The 26,900-nt window shown below is 37.1% G+C and overlaps 1 protein-coding gene and 1 long non-coding RNA gene across 2 annotated transcripts in view; one reads left to right on the forward strand and one right to left on the reverse strand.

The window, feature by feature from the left end:
- Nucleotides 1–10,298: 10,298 nt before the first annotated feature.
- Nucleotides 10,299–26,900, reverse strand: part of LRRC20 (leucine rich repeat containing 20) — a 98,736-nt gene continuing 82,134 nt past the window's right edge. Inside the window, exon 3 of the mRNA XM_072424485.1 lies at nucleotides 10,299–10,625. Within this exon, the coding sequence (XP_072280586.1) occupies nucleotides 10,507–10,625 (119 nt within the window). The 3' untranslated portion in view covers nucleotides 10,299–10,506. The remainder of the gene's footprint in view (nucleotides 10,626–26,900) is intronic.
- Nucleotides 25,010–26,900, forward strand: part of LOC140339728 (uncharacterized) — a 21,612-nt gene continuing 19,721 nt past the window's right edge. The window contains exon 1 of the long non-coding RNA XR_011922522.1: nucleotides 25,010–25,176. This is a non-coding gene — a long non-coding RNA (uncharacterized lncRNA). The remainder of the gene's footprint in view (nucleotides 25,177–26,900) is intronic.

Consider the following 26,900-nt stretch of genomic DNA (forward strand, 5'->3'; position numbering starts at 1 on the left):
GTGTACCGCTTTTGGTACGGAAATCTAGACAGAAATCAGTGTAACCCCCAGGTGGTTAAACCACTAAGGTTTTGAGCTTGTCACAGATTTTCGGTGTCAGCTTTGCTTTTTTCCTTTCCACCTAGATGTTGGGAGCTGATGGAAACTGTAGGAAAGTCTGCACCCGCTTCTGACTTTAAAGCTACCCATGCCAAATGAATATAAACAACCAGTTACATGGCAGCCATGACTTGCGCACCTCAGGACTTAACTTTAAGGTCAACTGTCCACGCATTTTGAAGGTTTTGGGGGCCTTGCCTATGAACTCTGATCTTCAGTTCTTTCCATAGATTTTCAATTGGACTCAAGTCGAGTGATTGACCAGGCAGCTTTATTTTCTTTTTCTGAAATCAATTGAGAATTTCCTTGACTGTGTGTTTGGGATCATTGTCTTGCTGAAACTTCCACCCTCCATGTTCCCACCTTTAAACTTTACTGTGGTATGGTGTTTTTGGATGATGTGCTGAGCCATTTCTTCTCGGAACATGGTGTGTGCAATGACATCTAACGAGTTCAAATTTGGTCCCATCTGATCAGATTACGTTCTCCCAGTATTTAAATGGCTTGTGCAAATGTTGTGCAGAAATCTTTAAACAAACTTCAACATGCTTTTTCTTCAGCAGTGGAGTCTCGTGCAGTGAGCGTGTATAGAGGCCACTGTATTCTTATTTGTTGTATTCTTACTTATTGTTTTCTTTGGAACAACTATACCTGCTAATTGCAGGTATTTCTGGAGCTCTCTGTTAGTGATCCTTGGCTCTGGGACAACTCTTCTGAATATTCTTTTGACTTCTCTCTCAGAAAACCTGTGAGGAGCACCTGGCGGTGGCCAACAATTTAGGATAAAATGATTTTCATTCCACTTCTAGATTATTGTTACATTGGTACTAACTGGAACATTCAGAAGCAGAGAAATAGGTCTGTAACCAAGGCCATCAGTATGTTTTGCAACAAAAAAGTTGTGAAGGTCTTGAGAGAGCTCTTTGCTTTTACCCATCATGGGAAGTTTCTTCTGTGATACCTAGGTAATGAGAAACCCATTTGTAGGCCATCAATTAGGACTAAACCAGCTGATATTAATTTGTACTGATAGGAGTCCAGATTGCTTTATAAATACTGACAGATAGCATGTTTCTTGGCTTTCTATGCCTTTTTGCATCTCCTTTTCTTCATGTATTCAATACTTATTCCATTCCACTTTATTACACATAACTTAATTTTTTGAATGTATGTGTTTTGATTTCTTTCAATATGTGGATTACTTGGGTTGCTACTGATGTCTAGTGTAAATTTCATGTCAATAGCCCCATTAGAAATATATTTACTGAGAAAAACATTGATGCTTTTAATACTTGCCTCGCTGTACACCCTTGAATACTAATGCATAATGGTACATACCCCATAAAACACCAATGTATAAATGAGCATACGCTGCTGATTATCAATGCAAAAGGGGGCAAACACCATCTGCTAGGTAAAAATATTCCTGTTCTTTCCCTCAGGTCAAAGGTCCTTTTCAGAGCCAGTCTCTTACTTAAATGAGGGACATTAGTTCCAAAAAATTTATTTTTTAGAAGAATAGAAGTAGAATAAATTATTTCTTCTACCCATGCAACATTTCTTGTAGGACTGGCTGCCACACAACCCCTAAAAATATTTACTCTGTGCTGTAGTTACAATGGAATTAAAATTCCACTTTTAAAAATGTGAGATCAGGAGGGGCATTCTTGCAGGAAGGGACAGGCAATGTCTATTGTGTAATAAGCACTCTTACCTGCCTGATCTCTCCATGGAACTGTCAAAAATGCTGACCTGAACATGCATATGAGGTATATGGTAGTGACAATGGTCCAAACTATAATGCAAATACCATGCCTTTCTTAATAAAAATGTAATCTTAACTGTAATTAGTACAGTAGAACTGCTAATTTACCAACTTAGGGAATACATATGAATGTAATTGGTGGGGTCAAGAAGGATTTTTGTTACCTTACTGTGAGAATAAATTGGCAGCAGCCTGCCTGACACTTTTTAATTGGTTAATCATTACCTGAATTTAACATTTTTTAAAAAAAAGTATTGAAAATACAGGTAGTCCCCGGGTTAAGCACATTCAACATATGGACATCTCCTAGATACGAACGGGGGATTACCTGCTCACTGTGTGCAGAACAAAGGCTTGGAAGGGGGAGGGGGCAGTTTGCATGACTTGCAGATGAAATCTTTTGCTAAATACAGCTGAGGTTGTGGGTGATCTTAGAGGGGTGAGCTCTTTCTGCAGCCTCTTGTAACTCTTTAATGACCAAGGCAAACTCTGCAGTTGTTTCTTTATTCATATCAAAGCACAGCTTGCTCCCGAAGGTAATGAATGTCTCGGCTTCATAAAGATTGTGATTAGCTTACAGTGAGGATTTTATACAGTAACTGACACCACACTGCCTAATAACATGTTGAAACAAACATCTATCCTAATTGCATTTATTAAAATAATGTACATGTTCTGACTTACATACAAATTCAAGTTAACCTCCCTCGAGGTTCATTTCTTTCGGGTTTTATATGTCTAAAAGCGGTACATTGTTTTTCATGAAAATTTATTTTACAGTATAATATAATAGTATGAGTATAATAAAGTTTGAAACACAAAATCATGTAAAAACAATAAATTGAATAAATTAAAAAATCTATATATATAAAAAATTAAAAAAAAAATAATTATTATACTCATACATTTAGCAACTTTTTTCTACCCTGAGTCACACTCGAGGTTACCTCTAGGGAGGTTAATAACAAACCTACAGTCCCTATCTCCTATGTAACCTGGGGACTACCTTTACTGTATACGTAATGCAATGAATATGCAGGTCTTTCCCAGAATTTACCAGTTTTGTAGGTAGAGTACAAATCATTATCACTGCCTGTTCAAATTGGAGGAAAATTCCCAATCTATCCTTTTTAAGACCTTACTGTCTTCTCCTTTTGTTTTTAAAATGTACCAATCCTTGGCCTGATCTCGCCTTGACCCCTCAAAACCTGCTCCCCAACTCACCTCATCATGTTGTGCATCCGCCTAGTTCCCCCCACTCGCCCTTCTGCTCCAGGACTCACTTGATTGCTTGTAATTACAGAAATTAAAAAATTGTGTCTCTTGCTTGTGAACTTTCCTGACATGATTTGCTGAATGAACTGATTTATTATATATCAGACATATTGATTTACTATCTATATAGTTTTGTTAGGCAAGAATCAAGAAAAGATAATGTAACTGATTGTCTAATACGAAGATATGTTCGGTTAGTTTTATTCTTTTATGACTTTTAACATGACTATAATCAGACATTCTCTCTTAGGAGCTCTTAAAATGCATGAGCCTGCATTCTTCCACATGCTGAGATGTTCTGTGCCGTGACCTGCATTCTGCAACCATTACAGAACTTTCAAATAAATGAGGTTATGAATTTATGGAAAGGTACATCTTTCTACAGAAGGATGATGATGTATCTGTAAAAGCCATTATATATATATATATATATATATATATATATATATATATATATATATATATATATATTACTTGTCATACAACTAAACAAACATTAAAATACAGGCAAAACAATGTCCATGTCCCTGAACTTTGGTGCCATCACGAGCAAGAGCAAGAGTCAAGGAATTTAGTGTGACTGGTAGCAATACAAAATTTGGTAAACTGCACTTCTCTTTTTTCTCCAATTCTTCTGTGCAGACTACTATCTATTTCAGGACACTAACACTGCTATTTTTTAATTTTACCATCTTGCAAGGGAGGAAAAAACTCATATGAGGTTGGATATTTTCACGAGAAAACTGTAAGCTGCTTTTTTGCTATCGTGGGCAATGTGGTCAGCAACCACTGCCTGAATGTTGGCAATGTAAAGATTTTGATATATAAATAGATTTATTAACTATTGTTTTAAAAATTGTATTGTATCTATTTTAAAAATTATGGTAGGGAAAATATTCCTGAAACTCTAAGTAGACCCACAGGAAATACTTGGTATGTCCAGGAGAGCTTCCCAATTGCTATCTGTGGATATCAAAGTACTAAAGGGTTATTATCTGCAAAATTCTAGCTCATTCCTTTGTTTTTATTACATATTGGGCCTAAGTTATTAAAGCTCTCAAAGGCTGGAGCAAATACACTTTTATCAGTGAAGCTGGGTGATTCAGCAAACCTGGAATGTATTTCTTCAAAGTTTTGAATTCTGGATCAGATTTACCCCAGGTTTTACGGATGTAAGTGTACACCCAGGTTCACTGATGTAAGTGTATCTTCTCCAGCCTTGGAGAGTTTTAATAAATCAGGCTCTTAATGTTTATTCTCCTGCCTTCCAGCACCTATCTTCCACCCCATTTGTTTGATTTATTATTTCCTGACAGCTGCTTGCCAGTATACTTTTTATTTCCCCGTGTACTGTCAGCACTGGTGCAGACACCGTTCTGATAATGTCCTTTCATATGGTTTCTAATAGAGACCCGGAGGAGAGCCATGCTTCCGGTTCCCCTCTTTTTGTGTTTGGCAAATCAAGCTTTATAACTATATTTGTGTGTATGTAAACTCCACTATAAAGTATGGATGTATGGATCATAAATGTGAATCTTAGAAACTGCTTAATGTGTATGCTGATGAGACACCTCAATGAAAGCTTTATATCTTTAGTGTATGTCATGAAGAATTTTGTTACATAGTTTCTTGGCAGTTATCATTTTTATATTCATATGCTGCAGTTGTGCTGGTATGCTCAGCAAGCTGAATGACTTGTATTTTGGGAAATTACCTTGTCACCAAAGCCACAGACAAATGCAAACATTTTACCTCGGAATACAGATTTGCTGGGCTGTGTGCAAATATTAACATGACAAACATATGTTCAGGTATGTTCAGTATTGCAGACAGCAGTGCTCCAGATCCCCACTTATTGCCCAAAAAAAGCAGATCCTATTTCAAAACAGAAGCTGCTAACCATTCTAGGAAGAAAAGAATACAGCAAGCCCACAAAAAACATTAGTCAAGGTTAGACAATGCCTGTCATGCGCAAAATGATCTTAACAATACTTGTTGATCTGAACTTTCTAGTCCCAAAATGAAATGCAGCCTTCTATGGTGACAGAACAGAAAAAATCTTCCCAATAGTTTCTTACTTTATATTCGTTTATATTCCAGCGAGAGCAGATGGGAGGCACTCTGTCAGGGGCAAAATACTCAAGGGGTCTGGCCAAGCCCAGTAAGGGCAACAGTCTCAAATATTCTAGATCTAAGAAAATTCTTTCAAGGTCATCCAGGTTTTTCACATTGTCCTTCTGAAATTTGGAAAAAAACAAGTACACCACCTTCAAGGATGGCAGTTGGCAATGGTGAGTGGTCTCCGCATCAAAAAGCCTTTGATACAGCAGTGCAGTGGTCATTTTTCCCAAAAATGGATCTGTTTAATTCCTGACATACTGGGAAAGCTCATCTCAGGGTTTCATTGCCAGCAGTTACTTCCCATTTGTATGCTGACATGAAGCTGCCAGGAAAACAGAAAATTACTCAAATGTTTATTTCCAGACAAGCTGCATGGCAGCATGGGGTCCCAGACTTTTTTTCCAAGGAAAGAAAGTTACAGAACAGAATATTAGGCATATGGACATGTGGGATGGGGAAACAGAGTGAACCCATTTTTTTATTGCCATAAAGCTTGTCTAGAAAATAACATTTCAGTAATCATTCAGAAAGGCTATAAACTATAAAAAAACATACTGTATATATCTAGCCAGGAGTGGGGAGGTGCAGATTAAGTCAGATAATGTATTGTCCCAGTGTGATGATTATACCCATTGAAGATAAATCTGAAGAGCAAATCCAGAATACCGAGTGCAGACAGGGGTAGGAGACTGTTGGTTTAGTAAATTTGTCTCCTTTGCAGTTTGATGATCACTGGCAGTAATGACATAGCATGCAAGGTTTTGCTGCTTGTCTCTTAGTATCTTAGTAAAGTCACCTTGCTCTTCTTTGTTTTCTCCATCCTGACATTCTTTATTGGGCCCATCTTACCTCTTCTTCTAGTTGGTAGTGCTGTAAAGCAGGGCAGTCTTTATCTGCACTACTTCCCAGATACCCTTGCACAGATGTTTCAGGCAGCATGTTACCATCCAGTCTGTTGTGGGACTACAGTGACAGTATGCAGCTATGTAGAGGGACCCCGGATGATGGAGCTTTCTGGAACAGATTAACCTTTTTATTTTCATTTCTTTTCCTGGTTTTATTACTATAAATATGCCCTTTGCCCTTATGATTTTATTTTGCAAATTAAAATTAAAAACCTTGACATAGATTGGGGGGGGGGGGGGGGGTCTCCTCTTGGCTTGTGCTTACGACTTTAAAGTTATAAATAAGTAGATATAATTTCTTCATAAACTTCCTTCATGCATTTTTCAAGCCCTGTGGGAGTGAATCCTTTTGTTGAAACTAATTATATGCTTTTGTGTAGTCATGGGGGTTTCTCAAGAAGGAGCATTTTAGTGGAATAAGAATTAACTGTTTACCTGGGGTAGCTAAAAATGCATTTATTTATTCATCTTCTAGGATTACCACACTTGTGCTCCTTAAAATAATTATTCAGGGTAGTTAAGTTATAATTAAAATCCTAAGCAGTTTGCTTTATTTGTTGCAAAGAAACATGATTTGGGCAGTTCTGCTCATTACTTCAGTGTAATAGTGGAAGGATTAGGAAATCATGAATAGAAAAATAATGTCACTGGAGTTTGCCTTCCCATGAGGCTGAAATAAATTCATTTTGTCTGCATAAATAATTGAGTCAAGATTAAAGCACTACATAAGTATTTTAAAGTAAGAGGATACGAGTTGACACCGTTATACAAATGATAGTGATACAAATAACCCAAAATTAAAGGTTTTTTGTAACAAGTTACAGTATGTAACATACAAAGTTTATACTAGTTGACCCTAAAGGTGCAATCCCTGCAATATGCCTACACTTGTTTTAGGACTGCTTAAAAACAAAAATTTACAGCATGTAAAAATGCTTCTGTTCTCCTTTACTAATATGTCAAATTAACCACATCAGCACAGAATCCAATATATTCTGACTTCTAGCCTAAACTGCTAACAAAAGCTGTTTAATTTGAATATATAACCCATGGGCTCCAATGGGCCTGATTTAGAAAAGCTCTCCATGAATGGAGAAGATAGACTATCATGTGTGAACCTGGGCGATCCAGCAAACCTGGAATAGATTTCCTAAAATCATTTGCTATGATTCGGACCAGATTCATACCGGGTATGATGACTTTAGATTGAGGAAGCAGCAGTAGATTAACACATGTAAGAAAAGGAATATATTCTGTTTATGTGCCTCTGTATAACTGATGTTCTATAAAATAATTCAGAACACTCAATTTAGCCTCAGATTTTTGTATTTTTTTTCATTATGCAGACTAAGTAATGTACCATGTGCTGTGAATGTAACACCAGTAAATATGTATTTCCTTTTGCAGAAAATTCTATATTCCCTCCCTTCACTTTGTAAAGGACCTAAACAGGATTAATATTGACTTCCTGAACTAAAATCCTTTCATAATATTGAGGAAATCTTTGCGACTGGGTAAGAACCTTGTATATGTATGTTGTAGGATGTTCGCATTCCTTCTCATCCAATATTTTGCTACTAAGTTACGATATTACAGCCTGGAGAAGGTGTGTGGAGAATGGTGAAAATATTTTCCCAGCTACTTTTCTGGAAGTTAGAGTTACTAGTTGCATACATAGGAAGCCTGGATACCCCTGTGTATGGGACTGAATGAACTCCCATATGCCTGTGCAGGGGTTTTGACATCCCTGCCAAGGTTAATTTATTGCAGAAGGGATATTGCCTGTCCTTTGTGGAATAAAGGTCCTGCCTGCTCACATTTTTAAAAATTTGGGTTTAGTTTTGCTTTAAGGATAAATCCTTTCTTCTTGTTCTAAAATTGTGTTCAATTAGTCCCCATAAATACCTTTCCTTAATGCCTGGCCTACAATTCATGCACCATATATAATGTCTCCTTTTGTTGCCTCCCCTTTTCGCTGTAGAAATCTAAGACTATAACACCTACGTAAATGATACACATCATGGGACATGTAGTTTTCTTAAAGAAAGGAAGTAAATAGTGTAGTCACTCTGCCCTCTCTGTTAAGCCAGAAAAAGTAAAAACCACCACAAAGCAAAAACAGATTTTATAAAAGATATTTTACTCATATATATATATATATGACTGTCTTTGTTTTTTTATCGATAATGTGAGCTGCTTTTTAGTGATAAAAGTAAAGCTTTTTTTTACTTGTCAGTAGTTTATTTTTATTCATTTATCTTATCTAATTCGATTTTGTATTGAGCCAAGATGTACATAAAAGGTTGTCTAGTAAGGACAAGTACACATTTCAGCTGAAATTTGCAATACTTTGTTGGAAATGCAAGCTTTTTTGAGTGTATATTGTAAGGTTTTTTACAGGGCTGTAAAGTCAGAGCCCATACATTTTTGCCAACTCTGACTCCAGATAACCAATATTTGCCTCCAACGCCTCAGCTCTAGTTTCATAAGGCATTTTAGGTGGAACTTGTACATTTATTACGGGTTGCAAATGGCAAACCTACAAATTAACAAGTACAAACAAATAACATGGGAGAAGGAAAGAACATGGCCCAACAGAACTTGCAATCTAAGAAGGTGGGGGAGAATAGTACACAATGGGTACTGATTTAATAAAGCTCTCCAAGGCTTGAGAGGTTACACTTTCTTCAGTGAAGCTGGGTGATCCAGCAAACTTAGAATGGATCTGGTCCAGGATTGAAAACATTTGCAACAAATGGCAAATTACTTTAAAGTGATCCATTCCAGGTTTGCTGGATCACCCAGCTTCAATGAAGAAAATGTATTCTCTCCAGCCTTGAATAGCTTTAATAATTCATCCCCAATGCAGGGGATGATGGAATGGTGGCTACTATTATCTTTATTTAATCTTTTGGTATTTGGTAGATTAAGAAAATAGGGTATGAATATTTGCGTATCTAAGAATGCAAATACTGGCCCTGCTCTGCTGGGCCAAAATATTGGCCTTTACAGTTTTCGGGTTGTATCTGTGGAAAAAAAGAATCATGGGGATACTGAATAAATGTATAATTGATATACTGACTCCTTGAAATTTGTATCCCTAGTATGTAAAATGAGACAGAAAATAGACAGTGAACAAAATCAAATCTATGAAATAATAGTATTAAGATTAAAGATCATTTGCTTGAGGGTTATTTAATGTATGATCATGTTTTTAATGGTAACCTCGGTAATACTAACGTCTAGACTAAATATCTTCTGCCGTTAAAACCTCCACCTTGATTTTTTCTTTTACTGCTTGACAAGTGTATGAGAATTGGTTAGTATTATGGCAAAATATTTAAACTGTTTTTTTTTACAACCGCCTTAGCCATTCTATGTTGCCAATAATGACTAATTTCTTCTTTTTTCTTGTGTAATAAATAATACACTTCTTAACAGTTAGGTTTTACCAGGTACAATTGTAGGAAACAGCCAGCAACATTTAGGCCAGCACTGTTTTGATAACTGTGCCTAATAGAATTTATTTTAATTCCATTAATCCATTAAAAATGTATTACCTTATTGTAATGAACGTAGATTTCAGATTCTGTAATTAATACCATTTGATACACAGCTGGAAATCCTACAGTATTTTCTGACTTTGTGAGTTAATTTAAAAAGACAAACTTTAAATAGAAAAAATTGTATTATGAAACGATAGCTCTTTATGTACTTAAATGACTTACTGAATAGGATAATAAATAAATAACCTTTTTACAACAATGACTAAAAGGATTTGGAAGACTATCATGAAACCTGCAAAAAAAAGTGAACTAACTCAGCAATAGGAACTTAAATAGGACATGGGATAAGAATAATAGAGTGAATGGTCAGAAATATAAATCCTTTGACATGTAAAACACATCTCATCTATCTTTTTTAATTGTGTACTTAAACTGAACTCTAAGCAAACATTAAATTAAGAATCAAAGTAAATGTATACCAGAGTATTGACTTCTCCAATGTTACTGGGTTACATTACAACCAGATAGTTTGTGTTCTTTAAACACTTTGGCCTCTTTAACCTGAAATTTGTATGTTTCTAAAGAGTATATTCTGAATAAGTAGTAGACAGGAAACTTTAAAAACAATTGATTTTTAATTGCTTTTTATTAAATCAATAATCATATGCATTCTAATATCCAATAATTATGCATAAAAAGCACACCCTTAGTTTAAAATGACTGCTCACACCAGCTTGAATTGATTCACCCTTGTCTTTAACAGAAAGACGTGTTCCAGTTGATTTACAGCATAAAAGCCATATTTTCCCAAGTCTGATAAGCTATCTTCCACAGCTCACAGAATGAGTTCAAATTTGGCATCACAATGGTTCAGATTTTCTTTATTTACTGAGTTTAACTTGACATTCACACTTGATAGTTTGGTCATTTTATTCAGCTCATCCACAGGAATATCTGTTGAAAAGAAAAACAAATCAAAAGATTTATAAGTGTTCCTTGTATTTTCAGTTTTGTTAAAGCTTTACTTTGTTCCAGCAGTAACATTTTTAGAAGGATTGGTCAGATAAAAAATAATGCTTAAAAGACAGAATTCCACCATGGGGTGCTTTCTTGCATAATGTAATTGAGTGTAAATTGGGTTGTTCTTTGGAGTATCCATGCTCCTGTTTAGTATTACAGCTATAGTCATTTCACAGATAAGTAATATTGGTCGAAATATTTTATAAATAAAACAGACCTGAAATGTTGGGGGCAGCTGCAGCCCAACTGATGTACGTGCACGTTGGTTCCAGTCATTGATCATCATTTAGAGAACAGAATAGAATAACAGCAGTGTGTTTAAAAAAGTGAATGAAGCTCAAATCGTGATAATACCTTTTATTTCCATACACACAAATGCATTGAGAACACTGCAGATTATATTCTAAATCAAAACATGAAATAGCATTTATCAAACTTGTATTATTCATTTATAGAAAGTGAAGTAAAAGTAATATTAGGCTGTTCAAAAAAAAATTGCAGTTTGGAGTTCAACTAGTGAGGCCAATTATTCTGTTAAAAAAAAACAAAAAAAAACAAGTGCCAATTACAGCCAAGAAAAGCAGCAAATGCTGTACATGCTGGTTATAGTCCATTTCTTTCTAAAAAATCTGTTGTTCCAGACATTGTTCAAAAGAACAGCTTTGATTAAAAAGTCGATTAGAAAAGGGCAACCTACAAAGTGCAGAAAATGGCTGTTCAGTTAAAATTAGTTAAAATGGCAACCAAACCCTGATGTGGAAGAAAACTGGCATTCAAAAGGATAGAAGAATAGCCAAAGAGGCAAAGGCTAGAAGCACCCACAAAATCCCAATGTTGAAAAAAACGTGCTGAAGAGGTTACAGTGTTTTCCTGTATACTTGAATTCAAATCACTTGAAGAGGTCATGCTTTTTCTGCTGAAGAGGAAATGCCCTGGAAATCTGTGTTTCAACAAGACAACGACCCCAGAAACACCAGTAAACAAGCAATGTCTTGGTTCGAGACCAACAAAATTGACTTTATGAAGTAGCCAGTTCAATACCAGACCATAATCCAAAAGGAAAAATGCAGTTTCTTAAGCAAAACCAAGAAATGCACAAGAATTGTGTAATGTAGTCCAATCATCTTGAGCTGAAATACCTGTTCACAGTTGGTTGACTCCATGCAACACATGTGCAGCAGTTCTCATAAATAGTGTATACAACTAAATATTCAGTAATTCAAAGGAATGCAAACTCCTGAAAAATGTTTCAGTTTATGCAGAGAATGTTTGAGTTTGTAAAAGAAGAATGCTATTAGTTTGAACACTTTTTAGGAGTAACACAAATTTGATACATTTTTCTTCATGTTTTGATTTTGTATAGAATGTGCAATGTTCCAAATATATTTGTGTGTAAGGAAATAAGTAAGGTAAAAATTTAGCTTAACTGACTTTTTGAACACAACTGTATATACAAAACTAAAATCTCTTTTCAGCCTGTTTGGCATTGTGTCTTTCTTTTTACCAGAAAATTCGGTTGCAGACTGACAACACAAAGGGTGATTTATGAAGACGTGTTAATCAGATAACATATATCAACTTTTGCTCTTTAATCATGACATATTTATGAAAGGGGGGCAAGTGACTGAGTAAAGTATCATAATTACTTTAACTGTGGATTAGAAACTATCGGGGTGTTTAAGAATACCAAAACACTGCTCATCTTCACTGTAGCCAAGGCATTTACCACAAAATAGTGAACGCTATCTGGCAATCAACATTGTTCATTACTTAAAAGTGTCCACCATTTCAGGTAAATGTCATTTTTATGGTGCACAGGTTATTGATAAATGAGACCATAAGTCCACTGACTTACGGCCTTGTCAGTCTGTTGAACAATCTCCTACTGATAGCCCAACAACCAACTAAAAACACACATCAGACAACAATGGTGTTAAAGCAGAACTAAACCGCGGTATACCCACCTGCCCCCATTCCGTCGCATGTCCAAACATCTTCCTTCTTCTCTCCCGTAGACACTGTGGGGGGATTCCCCTTCCAGTGTTCTAACAAATAACTCTACCTGTGAAATAAATCTACCAGGGGGCGTCCACAATGACGTCATCGTCAGGAAAAGTTTCACAGCTGTGTTTGCGTATGAATGCAGCATGTCATGTTCTGCTGTCTTACATCTCTCCCAGTACAAACCTCCATTCCAGTACAAACCTCCATATTTCCTAATCAGTATGTCCTACCGACTTGAAATTTTTAGGGTACACAGGGGACCCTCATAGCTAGCAGTAATCCAAATTTCATTTCCCCACCTTTAACAACTTTTAAAATATAGGGGGGTCATAATTATAAAAACTCGTAAAACTTGAACATCAGGGTTGCTGTTTTAAAAGCAAGTGTGTCTAGAAGCCCAAAATTAAAAATAAAAGTTATGGACCGCCGGGGCAACTTACAAAGCAAAGAGGTGCGAACCCCAAACTTATAATACCTACCTGTCACAAAACTAGAAATTTCATACTACACTACCCTGTCCCCTTCCCTATTTTGAACCCCACTTTCTCTGGAACATGGAGATTTACAAAACCAAAAATGTAGGTGCAGGTGGGGGACACCTGTGACTAACACCCCCCTTTCATCATTAGCCCATCATCAGAACATAAAGCACTCTGCCCATCAAAAAAAAATCTACCCTGTGATAGTTTAATTTAAACTAATTTACACATTCGTGGAGGCTTCTAGCACCTGAATCCCAATTTCTAAGGAATGGGGGGGGGGGGGGTACAGATAAACAAAATTAGAAGTGCAAGTTGGAGACACCTGTGGCTAGCACCCCCTAACATTTCATCATTAGGCAATTGTCAGAACATAAAAAACTCTGCCCATCAAAAAAATCTACCCTGTTCAAATGTAAGTTTCTTAAGATTTAATCCTATAATGTAATATTTGATATACATAATTGTGTGTAAACATTTGATATATATAACTATGTAGGCTAAATATTGTTTATTTACGAACCTTTATAAATAATATTGTTATATATATTTAATCAATAATCTATTTATCAATTACCAAATAAATCACCTATTAATTTTGGGAAAACGAATTATGATTACTGGACTTTAACCTCCCAACCGCTAACCCCGTACTTTTCCGTGCAAAAAATTTTTGCAACTATGGATAACCCCGTACTTTTTCGTCTATATTAAAATCCCACTTACCTGGTCCCGCTGTGCTCATCCATCGCCGGGTCCGTGTTCCAGCGTCGGGTGTCCTCTCCTTAGACGAAAAAGCCGGCCGGCTTTCTCTTCTAAGCCAGCTGGCTTCCTCTCCCTCCGTTCTGTCCAGCGTCGATCGCTGGACAGAAAAAAAAAAATACTCACCTTCTCCCTCCCCTCCTCCGGACACGTCTTGTATCTTCTGTGTTCAGCAGGCGAGTGCAGTGACGATCACCGGGGTTTCCCGGTGACGTCGCTGCATGCGTCGGCGCGGGAGGGAGGCGGGGCGGGAAATTCAAAAAAAGCTGTATTGAGTCCAATACAAAGAAATCCTTATATAATATATATATAATTGTATTATATATATATTATATAAGCTACTGTACATTACATTATACACTATTTTTTTTTTTTTAACTTTTTTTAGTTTTTTTTAAAGATTTTTTTTTAAAGGTTTTTTTTTTGTTTTATAAAAAAAATTTATTATTAAATTTATAAAATTTTGGACATATTTCGGTAAATTATGCGGTAATTCGGTGAATTAGAGCCTACAATTCAAAATAAATTTCCATGCCAAAAATGTAACACTTTTTGCATGGAAGTTTGGAAAGAATTGGAATACCCGGAGTTCGCGTACGCGTCCCTCGGCGATTCCTGATGATGTGCGTGCATGCGCCCGTCGATGGGGGTCGTAGCGGAATATTCAAATATTTTGTATTGGATTCAATACAAAGTCCTGTATCCAGTCCAATACAAAATAACACATAAAATATATTTATGTGGTTTTGTCTATAGGTATGTGGCGATAGACGGTTGGACACTAGGGAGGTGTTTTAGAAAAATATATTATTATACAGTATACCGAATTATCGCATTTTCAGTATTTTTCATTTATTTATGTATTCTTGTTTAGGCTGATTTTTGTGTATTTTAATTTTATTACATTATTATTTTAAATTTATTACATTTATTTTTTTTTTTACATGATTGTGTGTTTCAAACATTTTTTATATTCATGATATCTACTAGAACCCTTTTCGGACATATTTCTGTAAGTTACAGGTCTACAATTTAAAAAAAAAAAAATTCATTAAAACCTGTAACGCTTTTGGTACAGAAATCTAGACATCAGTGTAACGCCCAGGTGGTTAAAATATAAAAGTATATACAAGAAAGATTACTGATTACTTTAATCATGAGTATTTTAAATCCCGTGAAATACAATAAATACTGCACAAATTCATAAAATAAATCATGATACTAGGGGCATAGTTCAGTGTTTCATTTTTTTAAAAGTAGGCCTACACATGCACACTGTACTTCTGTTTGTTGTATTCTGTTGTTCTTTTAAAGTTTATAAGCTGTGTTATGTTTTGCAGCTCCAATCTATTTTTCTTTGGTGGAAGAGGGGGCAAAATGGCTCTTTTGATAGTAAAGGTTGCTGACCCCTGCCCTAGACAAAGTATTAGTAAGACCTCTATCTGAATATGTCAGACTAATTGGAATGAAGCTACTTATCCCTAAAAAGAGGCAGTTAGGAGGGGAGGGCTATAATCATACTGTATATTTTGAAGACATGGTCTTTGTAGAATGTTTAATGGAATGTTCTCATTAAAGTCACAACAAAGAACATGAGGGTCCACCTGGCAAGTGAAGGAAGAGAAGTGTAACCTCCACACATAAAAACGGCTCATTACTCTAACAGCTGTGAAAATGTATAACTCAATAGGTAATTGTTCAATCGCATTCTCAGGAGATTGTGTTAACACAAGGTATGGATGAATTTTTCAAAGCACAAAATACAACTTTCTTTTGATTATGATAATTAATACATAGTAAAGTTTCGATTTAAGGCGTTATCTATTGGCATTGGAATGCAGGGAGGATTTTTTCATTGTTGAAGGATGTTGGACCACAGTTTATAATTATATTATTTATATTTTATCAGTGGATTAGCATGGGGTTTTGATCCTTTCTTGTGGCTGAACTTGGATTTTTAATTATGTAAATAATACATTTAGACATGTGGAAGTTTTTGCTCTTAAAAAAGACCTGCGGGGGGGGGAGGGGAGTTTGGCCCTAAAGGAGTGAAGGCATGTGTTGGCAAAACTCCTGCTCTAGCCAACCAACCTTGGACATGCAGAGAGGTAGAATTGCTTATGGTTAAATTGTTGCAAATGCCTATACATGTGGACCAGAGCTAGAAAAAGACTGTACACTATTTAATTTGTCTAGAGTCCCACAAAATAGAAGTAGCATTTCTACCTGCACAAAATGGAGGAGAGTTCTGTCCTCCAATGGATGCAAAGAAAAATAATTATTATTTTGCAAGTAAAAGGGGTTTAATTTAAGTTGTTTAATGTAGTTTAGCTTTAGCAAATACTTTGGAGTATGAACTGTTTATGGGATATATTTTATATGCAAATTTTAGAACTGATTGTCATGATCCAGAAGTGTAGTGACCGTTTTCTCCTTATTAGTTTTATTCAATTAGGAAGAGTTTGTTTTACAAAAGTATGCCTTATGTTTGGGATCACTTTGTAACAAATTAGAAAAAAATTCCCTTTTGAATAATTAAATGAAAACTTGTGTTAGGAAAAAAATTGAGATAAAGAGTGAAATACTTGGAAGCCTAAGACTGAGCTACAAGTACCTACCATAAGTGCTTCACAACTACCCTAAGTATTTGTGCCTTACCTATCCTTAGTGTGTTTAAAAAAAGTGAATAAAGGGGGGGGCGTGTCCGGCCGGCTTTTAAGATGGCTGCATAGTGAAGGAGCTCCGTGGAGGAGCGGGCTGAAAGCGACGTTTTTATTAGCAACTGCGATCCTCTGTGCACATCTCCGGAGCTCTGGGAGACCACTCTCCTCTGGCATCATGACCAAGCCCAAAAAGGAAAAAGGCAGAGCCTCAAAATTGTCGTATTTCTTCTGGCCTATGCAGGTTCGAAATCCCCAAAATGGCGCCGCAACGCCGCCTCCGGACTCGTCTCCTGGACAGAAAGCACAGGACTCACCTCTGCGATCGAGTCCCGCTCTCTCAGAAGGTTTGGCAGGCATCAGATGTCTCCCGCCATCAGATGTCTCCTTCTACGCCTTCCTCTACTGTGCAGCATGAGGTATGTGTGATCCCGGACCCTGCAGTAGGCTATATGACCGGGGATATGACACAACAAGTAGGCCCCATTGTGGCAATAGTTGGAAAACTTATTACTCTCTTGTTACTATCCTTGAGGCACTCCATACAGCAAGACATGAATTCTATGTTGGGCAAGTTTAACACCACACCACACACCACACAAATCCACCATATAGAATCTAAAATTTTTCTCAGGCCCACAATGATCTTGTAGATGCTCATCAAGGTCATAATGATGAGATCACCTGGCTCAAGTCTAAAGTAGCGGACGAAGAAGATTGCTCTAGAAGAAATAATATTAAATTGCAGGGTGTACCTGAAACGGTCGCCCAGGGGGACCTAGCTGCCTTTGTTAGAAAATTGTGCCAGGCGTTAGTCCCGTCTGCGACCGACTTGGAACTCATGATCAATAGGGTCCACAGGATCCCCAAACCTGAATTTCATCCTGCTGATATACTCAGAACTGTTTTGGTTCGTCTACATTTTTTTCGTGTTAAAGAAAAAGTGATGGCAATGGCTAGGAAAACACCTAAGCTACCGGATCAGTTTCAGAACATCCAACTGTTTGCCGACCTATCAGCCTTAACGATCCAACACCGGAGACAACTGTCACCAATTACGAAGATATTGAGAGAGAAGCAGTTTGTGTAGTTTGGGGTTTTCTGACCAAGCTTTTGGTTCTGTATGAAGAGAAAACATACCCTATATCCCTGTGGAGGGGGAACTGAAGCTTATCCAAGGATGAAATTGGGGAAATGTGAGCCCTCCACCCAAGTCACCAAGATCTCCAAGAAAGGTAGTCCATGATTGGACCTGAAAGGGAAAGGAGTGATTGTGCACATGGAAGCCCAATCTATGTCTGGTCACGGCCTATTTATTCACACTCAATAACGTGATTTATTGTTCTCAAGAACTGCCCGTTTCACCTGGTTCTCAACCAGGGGGACTTTCTTCTTTTTAACCTCCTGGGCGTTACACTAATGTCTAGATTTCTGTACCAAAAGCCTTACACTGTTTTTCATGAAATTTTTTTTTTTTTGTTTACATTTAACCACCTGGTGAGAAAAACTCGGGGTTAACGAAAATTGCAAAAGTTTTTACCCCGAGCATGCTCGGGCTTAACGGCCAGGTGGTTAAATGTTTTTTTATGCTTTGTTTGTTATGCCAGTCTCTTTCAACTTTTTTCACTCAGCTGCCATTGATTATGACTCTCTACTGATGGTAGTAATTGGAAGGGGAAATGGAAGTTCTATTTTTCCTGCATCCAGAAGTCTCTGTGTGCATGTTTTCACATTGGAGTTCACTGGAGTGGGAATTTATCGTTTTTATTTCAGTCCAGAATGATCCGTTTTGTTTCTTTAAATGTGCGAGGCTTGAATAGCCCTTTGAAGAAAACATTACTTCAGAAAAAGTGCATAGCCTGAAAGCAGAAGTAGTTTTTGTCCAGGAAACACATCCACATAGTATACGTGCACCCAGATGGAACTTTAAGTCTTTCTCTCGTACTTTCTTTGCAAGTATCCCTAAGAAGAAGTGTGGAGTTTTAATTGCTATCCGGGACTCTTTGATTTTTCAATACTTGGACCATATAGCTGATGAAGATGGTCGTTATAAAAATTCTGATTTGCAAACTGAATACTGAATTTTTTACATTAGTAAATGTTTATGCTCCAAATTGGAACCAGCATTCGTTTTTTTTGGAATCTTTTCAAGAAAGTTCACAAGGTTAAGCAGGGAGCGTTACTTATAGGGGGTGATTTCAATATGACCCCTTATCATGCCTTGAACTGTAATTCCAAAGCCAAACAGAAAGCAAAAGATTTGCATAAGCTTTTGACCGAGTTTGAACTCCATGATGTTTGGAGGTACCAGCATGGGAACGAAAGAGATTTTTCTTACTTTTCCCACATACATCTTTCTCATTCCCGTATTGACTTTTTTGTCAGAGACTTCTGGTTCCTTACGAGAATCAGTTCATCACAAATCGGGAACATAACCTGGTCGGACCACGCCCCTGTACTAGTTACGTGGGGTGACCCAAGTCTCAAAGCTTGATAGGCTATGGCAGTTTAACACCTATATTATGGACCATCCAAAATATCAGGAGGTGCTCATGAAGGACCTGGTCTATACTAGGAAAGGAGCAAAAGATTAGTTTGTTTGCTAACGATATTATGCTTGTTATGGCGGATCCTCTTTCCTCTCTGCGGGCGGTTCTGGACATCTTAACACAGTACAGTAGAGCCTCTATTTAAAAACTAAATATGTCAAGTCACATATAGTGCCACTAAATGTTTCGCCTGATTTGCTTCTTAAACTATGATCTGAATTCCATTTTAGGTGGGAAACGGACTCTATCTCCTTTTTTGGGTATTGCCCTGACTGCGAAAATTCAGTTTATATGAATATAACTATAAAATAATGTTATCTACTTTACCTCTGGACCTTCCCGTAACAGGAACTATCTATGGCTGGCAGAATAGCGGCCTTTAAAATGTTCCTGCTCCCTAAATTCCTATATATTTATTTAGGACAGTAACTATCCCCATACCTTCTAAATTTTTTGTGGAAGCTCAAAAATGTATTTCTCAATATGTGTGAAATGATAAAAAGCCACGATGCAGCCATTTTATTTTGATTAGTGAGAGGTTGAGGGGGGATGTGGGGCTTCCTAGGATTTTGCATTACTATGCTGCATCTATTATGGCTCCGGTTCTCTATTGGTGGAAACATGATACTACTAAGATTTGAATTGTGATGGAATCTTTGTTGCTTAATGGAGTAAACTTTCAATGGTTGGTTCTTGCTATAAAAATGGGGTGTCTGATTCCACATGCTGAGTATCCTTGATGCTCACACAACCATATTTCTCACACCAGATCTGAGAATACTGGAGGTATTTGTTCCGCATTTAACTCTTTCTACTTGGTACCAACTAGGGGTCCACAAACTTAAGAACTTGTAGTTTTTTCAACGGGTCAGGTCTTTTTCAGTCTCTGCAAAAAATTTACAATCTCCCATCCTCTAAAATTTTTTACATATTTGCGGGTCAAACATTTTGTCCACGGTAGATTTATATGCTAGACTCCCTATGGAAAGTTCAATGTACTTGTACTTCACCAACCCTCATATGAGTAAAAAAGGGTTAACTAAGTTTTAATCTTTGTTCAGTTCTAATTTGGAATTTCAGAATACAAAAGCAATGCAAAAATGGGAAACTATGTTTCATTTGCAGATTCAAAATAGTGAGTGGCTAGATTCGTTTAAGGTCACATATGGTCACACTTGGTGTGCGGACCATTAGGATATGTGCCATATGTAAGGATATGTAATTGAGCACCATTAGGGTGCTCAATCAATGGTATTTGACTCTAGTGTGCTTGGTGCATTTTTCTAGCTCGGGCACAGGTGTATATTGGAGGAAGTGTGGACAGCTTGGTACTCTACAACATATTTTATGGCAATGCAGGTCTGTTCGCTCCTTTTGGAATCAGATTTTTGTTTTTCTAGCTGAGCTGACTAGAGAAGTTATTCCTGCTAATCCAGAAATGGCTATTCTGCATTTGCAGATTGGATAAATTACCAGTCAGAGTGAGACGAGTAGCCGTGCACCTTTTTTTGAGTGCCAAGATGGCAATTCTTAGAAAATGGAAAAGTCTTGATGTACCCAATGTTGCTGAAGTATTTAATGACCTTAATGTTCAATGCTCTTCAGAAAGAATTTTCGCCCTAGCATAGAATAGATATAAGGCATTTCATAGGACCTGGGAGAATTGGTCTACTCACAGCCAATGTGTTATTGATATTGATCTCTGAACTGTATTGTGGTGGAGATATACGTTTTTGAAGTTTGCAAGTTATTGGCAGCTGCATTGTTTGTTTTCTTTATTTTTCATTTTTTTGTGACTGGCATGTAGTTTGTAGTTATTAGTTACTGGTTACCATCTATGTGGCTATTTCTTTTTCTTTCTCATTGGTGTATATGGTTTTTTTTTTCTTTATCTTTTTTGCTTTTCCTAACTTCCTTTTTTTAATTTGGAATGGAATGTGCAATGTTCCCAATGCATTTGCATGTATGGAAATAAAAACTATAAGGATTTAATGTTTTTTTAAGCTAACAGAAGCAATGTACCTGACTCATCTAGCTACTCAAAACCGGATGGACAGAAATACAAATCCTTTGGCAGGTAAAATGAATTCCAGATATGCATTTCATCTGTATATTTTGCCGTTTGCCTGGAGTTCACCTTCAAAGGGGAGGAAAATAATGCAAATGTTGTCCCTATACAAAGCATTAGTAAGACCTATCCTTGAATATGCCAGAGTTAATGTATTTATCCTTAAAAGAAGGGAGTTGAAAAGGGAGGAATACATTCATATTGTATATTATAAACCAATGGTTCAGTGGAATGTTCCCATCAAAGTAGCCACAAAGGACATGAGGGTCTTCATTGCAAGTGAAGTGTAACCTCCACACATGAAAAGGGCTCATTACTTTAACATCTGTGAAAATGTAATATTCAATAGGTAAATTGTTCCATAGCATTCTCAGTAAAGTGCTTTAAAACTACTACTAAAGTGCTTTAAAAATTGTGTCTGGTAGTTTGACCTTTAATAATATTTAGCATTTGCCACATCCAGTTATATTTTAAACATTCTGTAACACAAGAAATCACAGTTTGGGATAAAAAAAAAATACTTTTTTTAAGACCAAGATTTTTATTTGAGGTAAAAAAAATATTTTTTCATTTGATTGAGTTGCAATAAAACATAGCAAACTTAGTGTGGTGTGGTTGTATCTGTGCATTTCACTAATACAAACTCAGGAATTACTTTACCTTCAATATATATTGCCTACATTACACTAAGGTAAAGTATTAACCTCCCTGACAGTCTGATGTCAGTATTTATGACAAAATCGGTACATTGTTTTGCATGGAAATTTATTTTACATTGCAGGCCTTTAATAAGGCATAACTCACCAAAATATGTCTGATATTTATTAACCACCTGAGCGTTACACTGATTTCTAGATTTCTGTTCCAAAAGCGTCACAGGTTTTCATGAAATTTTTTTTTTAAAATTGTAGACCTGTAACTTACAGAAATATGTCCGAATAGGGTTCTAGTAGATATCATGAATATAAAAAATGTTTGAAACACACAATCATGTAAAAAAAAAAAAAAAAAACTTTTAATAAAATTAAAGGAAAAACACAAAAATCAGCTTAAACAAGAACACATAAATAAATGAAAAATACTGAAAATGCGATAATTCGGTATAATGTATAGTAATATATTTTTCTAAAACACCTCCCTAGTGTCCGTCACATACCTATAGACAAAACCACATAAATATATTTTCTATTATTTTGTATTGGACTGGATACAGGACTTTGTATTAAATCCAATACAAAAAATTTGAATTTTCCGCTACGACCCTCATCGACGGGCGCACGCACGCGCATCATCAGGAATCGCCGAGGGACGCGTACGCGAACGCCGGGTATTCTAATTCTTTCCAAACTTCCATGCAAAAAATGTTACATTTTTTGCATGGAAATTTATTTTGGATTGTAGGCTCTAATTCACCGAATTACCGCATAACTCACCAAAATATGTCCAAAATTTTATAAATTTAATAATTAAATTTTTTTTTTATAAAACATAAAAAAACATAAAAAAAAAAAATCTTTAAAAAAAACTAAAAAAAGTTAAAAAAAAAAAAAAAAAAGTGTAAAATGTAATGTACAGTAGCTTATATAATATATATATATAATACAATTATATATATATTATATAAGGATTTCTTTGTATTGAACTCAATACAGCTTTTTTGTATTGAGTTCAATACAAAGGAACTCAATACAAAATTTTGAATCTGCCGCCCCGCCTCCCTCCCGCGCCGACGCACGCAGCGACGTCACCGGGAAACCCCGGTGATCGTCTCTGCACTCGCCGGCTGAACACCGAAGAGGACAGACGTGTCCGGAGGAGCGGAGGAAGAAGGTGAGTATTTTTTTTTTTTTTTGTCCAGCGATCGACGCTGGACAGGGAGAGGCACAGGGATAGGGACAGGGAGAGGAGGGAGAGGAAGCCGGCTGGCTTAGAAAAGAAAGCCAGCTGGCTTTCTCCTCTAAGCCGGACGGCTTTTTCTTTTAAGGAGAGGGACACCCGACGCTGGAGGACGACGCTGGAACATGGACCCGACGCTGGAACACGGAACCGACGCTGGATTAGCACAGCGGGACCAGGTAAGTGGGGATTTTAGTGTAGGCGAAAAAATACGGGGTTATCCAAAAGAGCAAAAATATTTAGTGCGAGAAATTACGGGCTTAGCGGTTAGGGGGTTAAATATACTTTAAATAAAAAAACACAAAAACCTGTTAAAACAAGGGTGCATAAAAAATACTGAAACCTGTAATATAACTGTACAGTAGCATGTATAATATATATGTAATTTAATGATTACTTTGTATTGGATTCAATAGTTATTTTGTATTAAATTCAAAACAAAATAATTTAAATTTCCAGCCGCGCTCCTACACACACCGCCGTCACCAGGAAAGTAAGTGCACTCGCCGAGGGAAGATCAGAGGAAGAGGATGCTGTCAGAGAAGGGGCAGGACGCCAATGGGACCAGGTGTTTTCTTTTATAATGTTTTTTAGCTACTCCGAGTGTGGCTCAGGGTTACCGTTCAGGGGTTAATGTTCAACATAGCTCCACTCAGTAATTTTTTGTTTGTTTAAATGCATCTTTGGAAACCTAAGCTATGTTACCATGGTATTTTGAGAGAGAAGGGGCTTTCTTCTGACAACCCTTCCAAACAAGCCATACCTATTAAGTTTTTGTTTAATTGTACTTCTAGTAACTATAACATTTACAATGTAGAGTCCAAGACGCAGCTTGGATTTTTTACAATGTTTTCTGTGCTTTACACGTTCTGATCCTGGAGTGAATTTGCCTGGGATGTCTGCTCCTGTGAGAATTGGTAACAGTTTTGAATGTTTTTGTTGAAAATGAAGAGTTTACATCTTTAGCTGAAACATGGAAAACACAAAAAAAGCAACATTGTTACTTTGTCTCCCATTTGAACTGTTTATATATATCCGACAGAACCTTTTTCACTCTTACTGCAACTTCCATATTTATTTATTTAACTCTTGCAGGCAAACTACAGGCCTCTATTTACATCACTGAGGCTTAAAGTGCTTGTTCAGAGGGTCAGCCAAACAAGTGGATACTTCACATTTTACATCCTATCAAATGTGAAGCAACCTCCAAGCTTTCTCAATATAATTAAAATGAACTAGAGAGGCTGAATAGTCATATGTATATTGTGCCAAGACACCTTTTGTGGCATCTTATGGGTGGTCAGCTGCTCAAACATCTCCATAGACTTGAATGGAAATGTCAACACTTATTAAGCAGTTCTTAAGTGTCTATAAAGAATTTGAAAGGGTTCTGGAAGAATTTGTGAGAAAGAAAAACAAATAAATAACATGTTTTTCTTTTCTATACTGATTTTCCAAAACAACCATTCCTATAGTGTGTTTTAGGTGTTTGCTTAACTTCCTGTAACTGCTTTACCAACCTAGTGCAGGCATAGGCAACTACGGCCCATTAGGCTTAGTAATCCCACCCATTTGGTGGTCCGTGGCTCTGACCAGTGCCACCCCGAGTGGAGTCAGTAGAAGTATCCCGCTGGGGGGGGCGCACCGGCCAGAGCCGCGGACCATGTCCCCTATACAAATCCCAGGCTCGGGGAAGTGGGCGGGCTGTGTCCTTGGACCTTGGATACAACCCGCCCACTCTCCCATCACAGGCTCAGATCTGCAATGGAAGAATGGGCGTGGTTATGTCATGACGTCACTTTGAGTGACACGTGAGCAACATTGTGGCGACCTCACGCTGTCAAAATGTTTGCCCACCCCTGCCATAGACACAGCACAGGGAGGTCCAGAGCTGCTATTGTCATCATCAATTCACATGATGGAGGGACACTGACACAACTACTGTCCTAGGATCTCCTATTTCTAAGGATGAGAAGACAGACCCCCTGCCTGGAGCTGACAACCCCCCCAAACACGCCCCTTGCTCTGTGGGTGACATTTACCTTGTGTATCACACAGGTGCTACAGGTGAGTCACTAAACAGGAGGATATTGTTATATTTGGTGATCATGTATCTAATATCACTGAACCCCTATGCTCAGGATTTGTAGACTGTAGGTGCCCCTGCTTTCAATGAACAGTCAGGAATTTGAAGATCTGTCCTGCAAACTCTGCGTCCTTGCTTGTAGGACACACCACAAAATATTTTTGTGACTGGTGTTTTTTATTCTAAAGATTTGGCTGCTTGTCTGATAAAAATATTTGTGTTGTGCTGGGAATTTAAAGTACTGAAATCATGAATACAGAACTGGGACCTTTGCATAAAAAGAGTTTGGGATCAGTGGTCACAAATCTCAATCAGTTGTCTGGTCTTGTCGGTATGAAGATTGATGTGCCGAAACTGTAAAGGGCAGTGGTTGTCATATAGCCTTATTTGTGGCCCTTGACAGTAGTGTAGGGCCACATGTGATATTCAAGGTTTGTAATTATACAGAAAACTGTTTTGCAGACAGATGATCAGAGAATACAGATATATAGGAAGAGACAGAACAAATGGGAGAGTGGGTGGGGTTATCCCATTATGACGTCACATTCAGTGACGCCCCTCTTGGTGCTCCATCCATCTGATCCTGGCCCAGCCCCTTTGTCAAATTTTAGAAGCCACTGTGAGTGGGCCCCTGAATCAAAAAGTTTGCCCACCCCCTGGTCTAATGGGTACAAAAGAGGATCATGTAAGGAAGCCTGCAGTGAAATTGTTATATTGGTTTCAGTAATATTATTTTAATAGGAAATGTAATGGAAGGTGTCTCCAGTTAAGTACTTTGTTTTAATAAATATTCAACTTTAATCATTAAATCTAGTATGTACTAAATACCATTTTAAAGCTGCTTCCATGCATATCATTTTAGTTCTGAGTCAATGACTGTTTTCAGTTGTTTCAAGGTAAAAAAGGTATTGCCAGTTTGACTGGTATCCAGTACACACATATCCTCCATCTGTCATAGGCGCTTTTTAATTATGCCTGGAACTAAAATTAGTGTTGGCACAGCTCCTGTGATGGTAATTTTAATTTCAGCTTTACTCTACTTCATAATCATTTGAAGAATAGGTGTTCTGTGTGAGAAACTACCAATTGCTACTTGGCACATTTCTCATGCTAATCCTAATGCATTCCATTGCAATGTGAAATGGTAGATTGGCTAAAATAACACATTCTTCAATAAACTGATTTTTGTTATTATTGCATTTGCACCAGAAGAGTTTAGAAACAAGGAAAACAGACACACACACACCAAAAAATGTATAAATGCTCACAACATCTTCATGTCTGTAAAACCACAATGTGAAAGGTAAAAAGGATTCTGTTTAAAGGCGTATACCCCTAACAAATTAAACAAATTATTTAAATTAGAAAATAGACCTACTCCATGGACCTCACCATTACTTATTCCAACAGAGAAACTCCTTTTTGACATCCATTAGTTATATTAAAGCTAAAACTCAATAGGACAGATAGTAGACTGATCCACCAGTTATCTGGAACTGCATAAATCCAGAACCAGAACTATACACTCATCATATGCTGGCTTACATACTTGGCAATGGCAGGACACCATGGTTAATTCTCCATTAACCTCCTGACCTTGGTACGGGCTAAAAAAAAAGTGCTATTTTGGTTAACCCCGAGATTTTCCCTACATTAAAATCCCCACTTACCTGGTCCCGCTGTGCTCATCCAGCGTCGTGTTCGT

The sequence above is a fragment of the Pyxicephalus adspersus genome, chromosome 10 (assembly GCF_032062135.1).
Source record: "Pyxicephalus adspersus chromosome 10, UCB_Pads_2.0, whole genome shotgun sequence".
NCBI classification, from domain to species: Eukaryota; Metazoa; Chordata; class Amphibia; order Anura; family Pyxicephalidae; genus Pyxicephalus; species Pyxicephalus adspersus.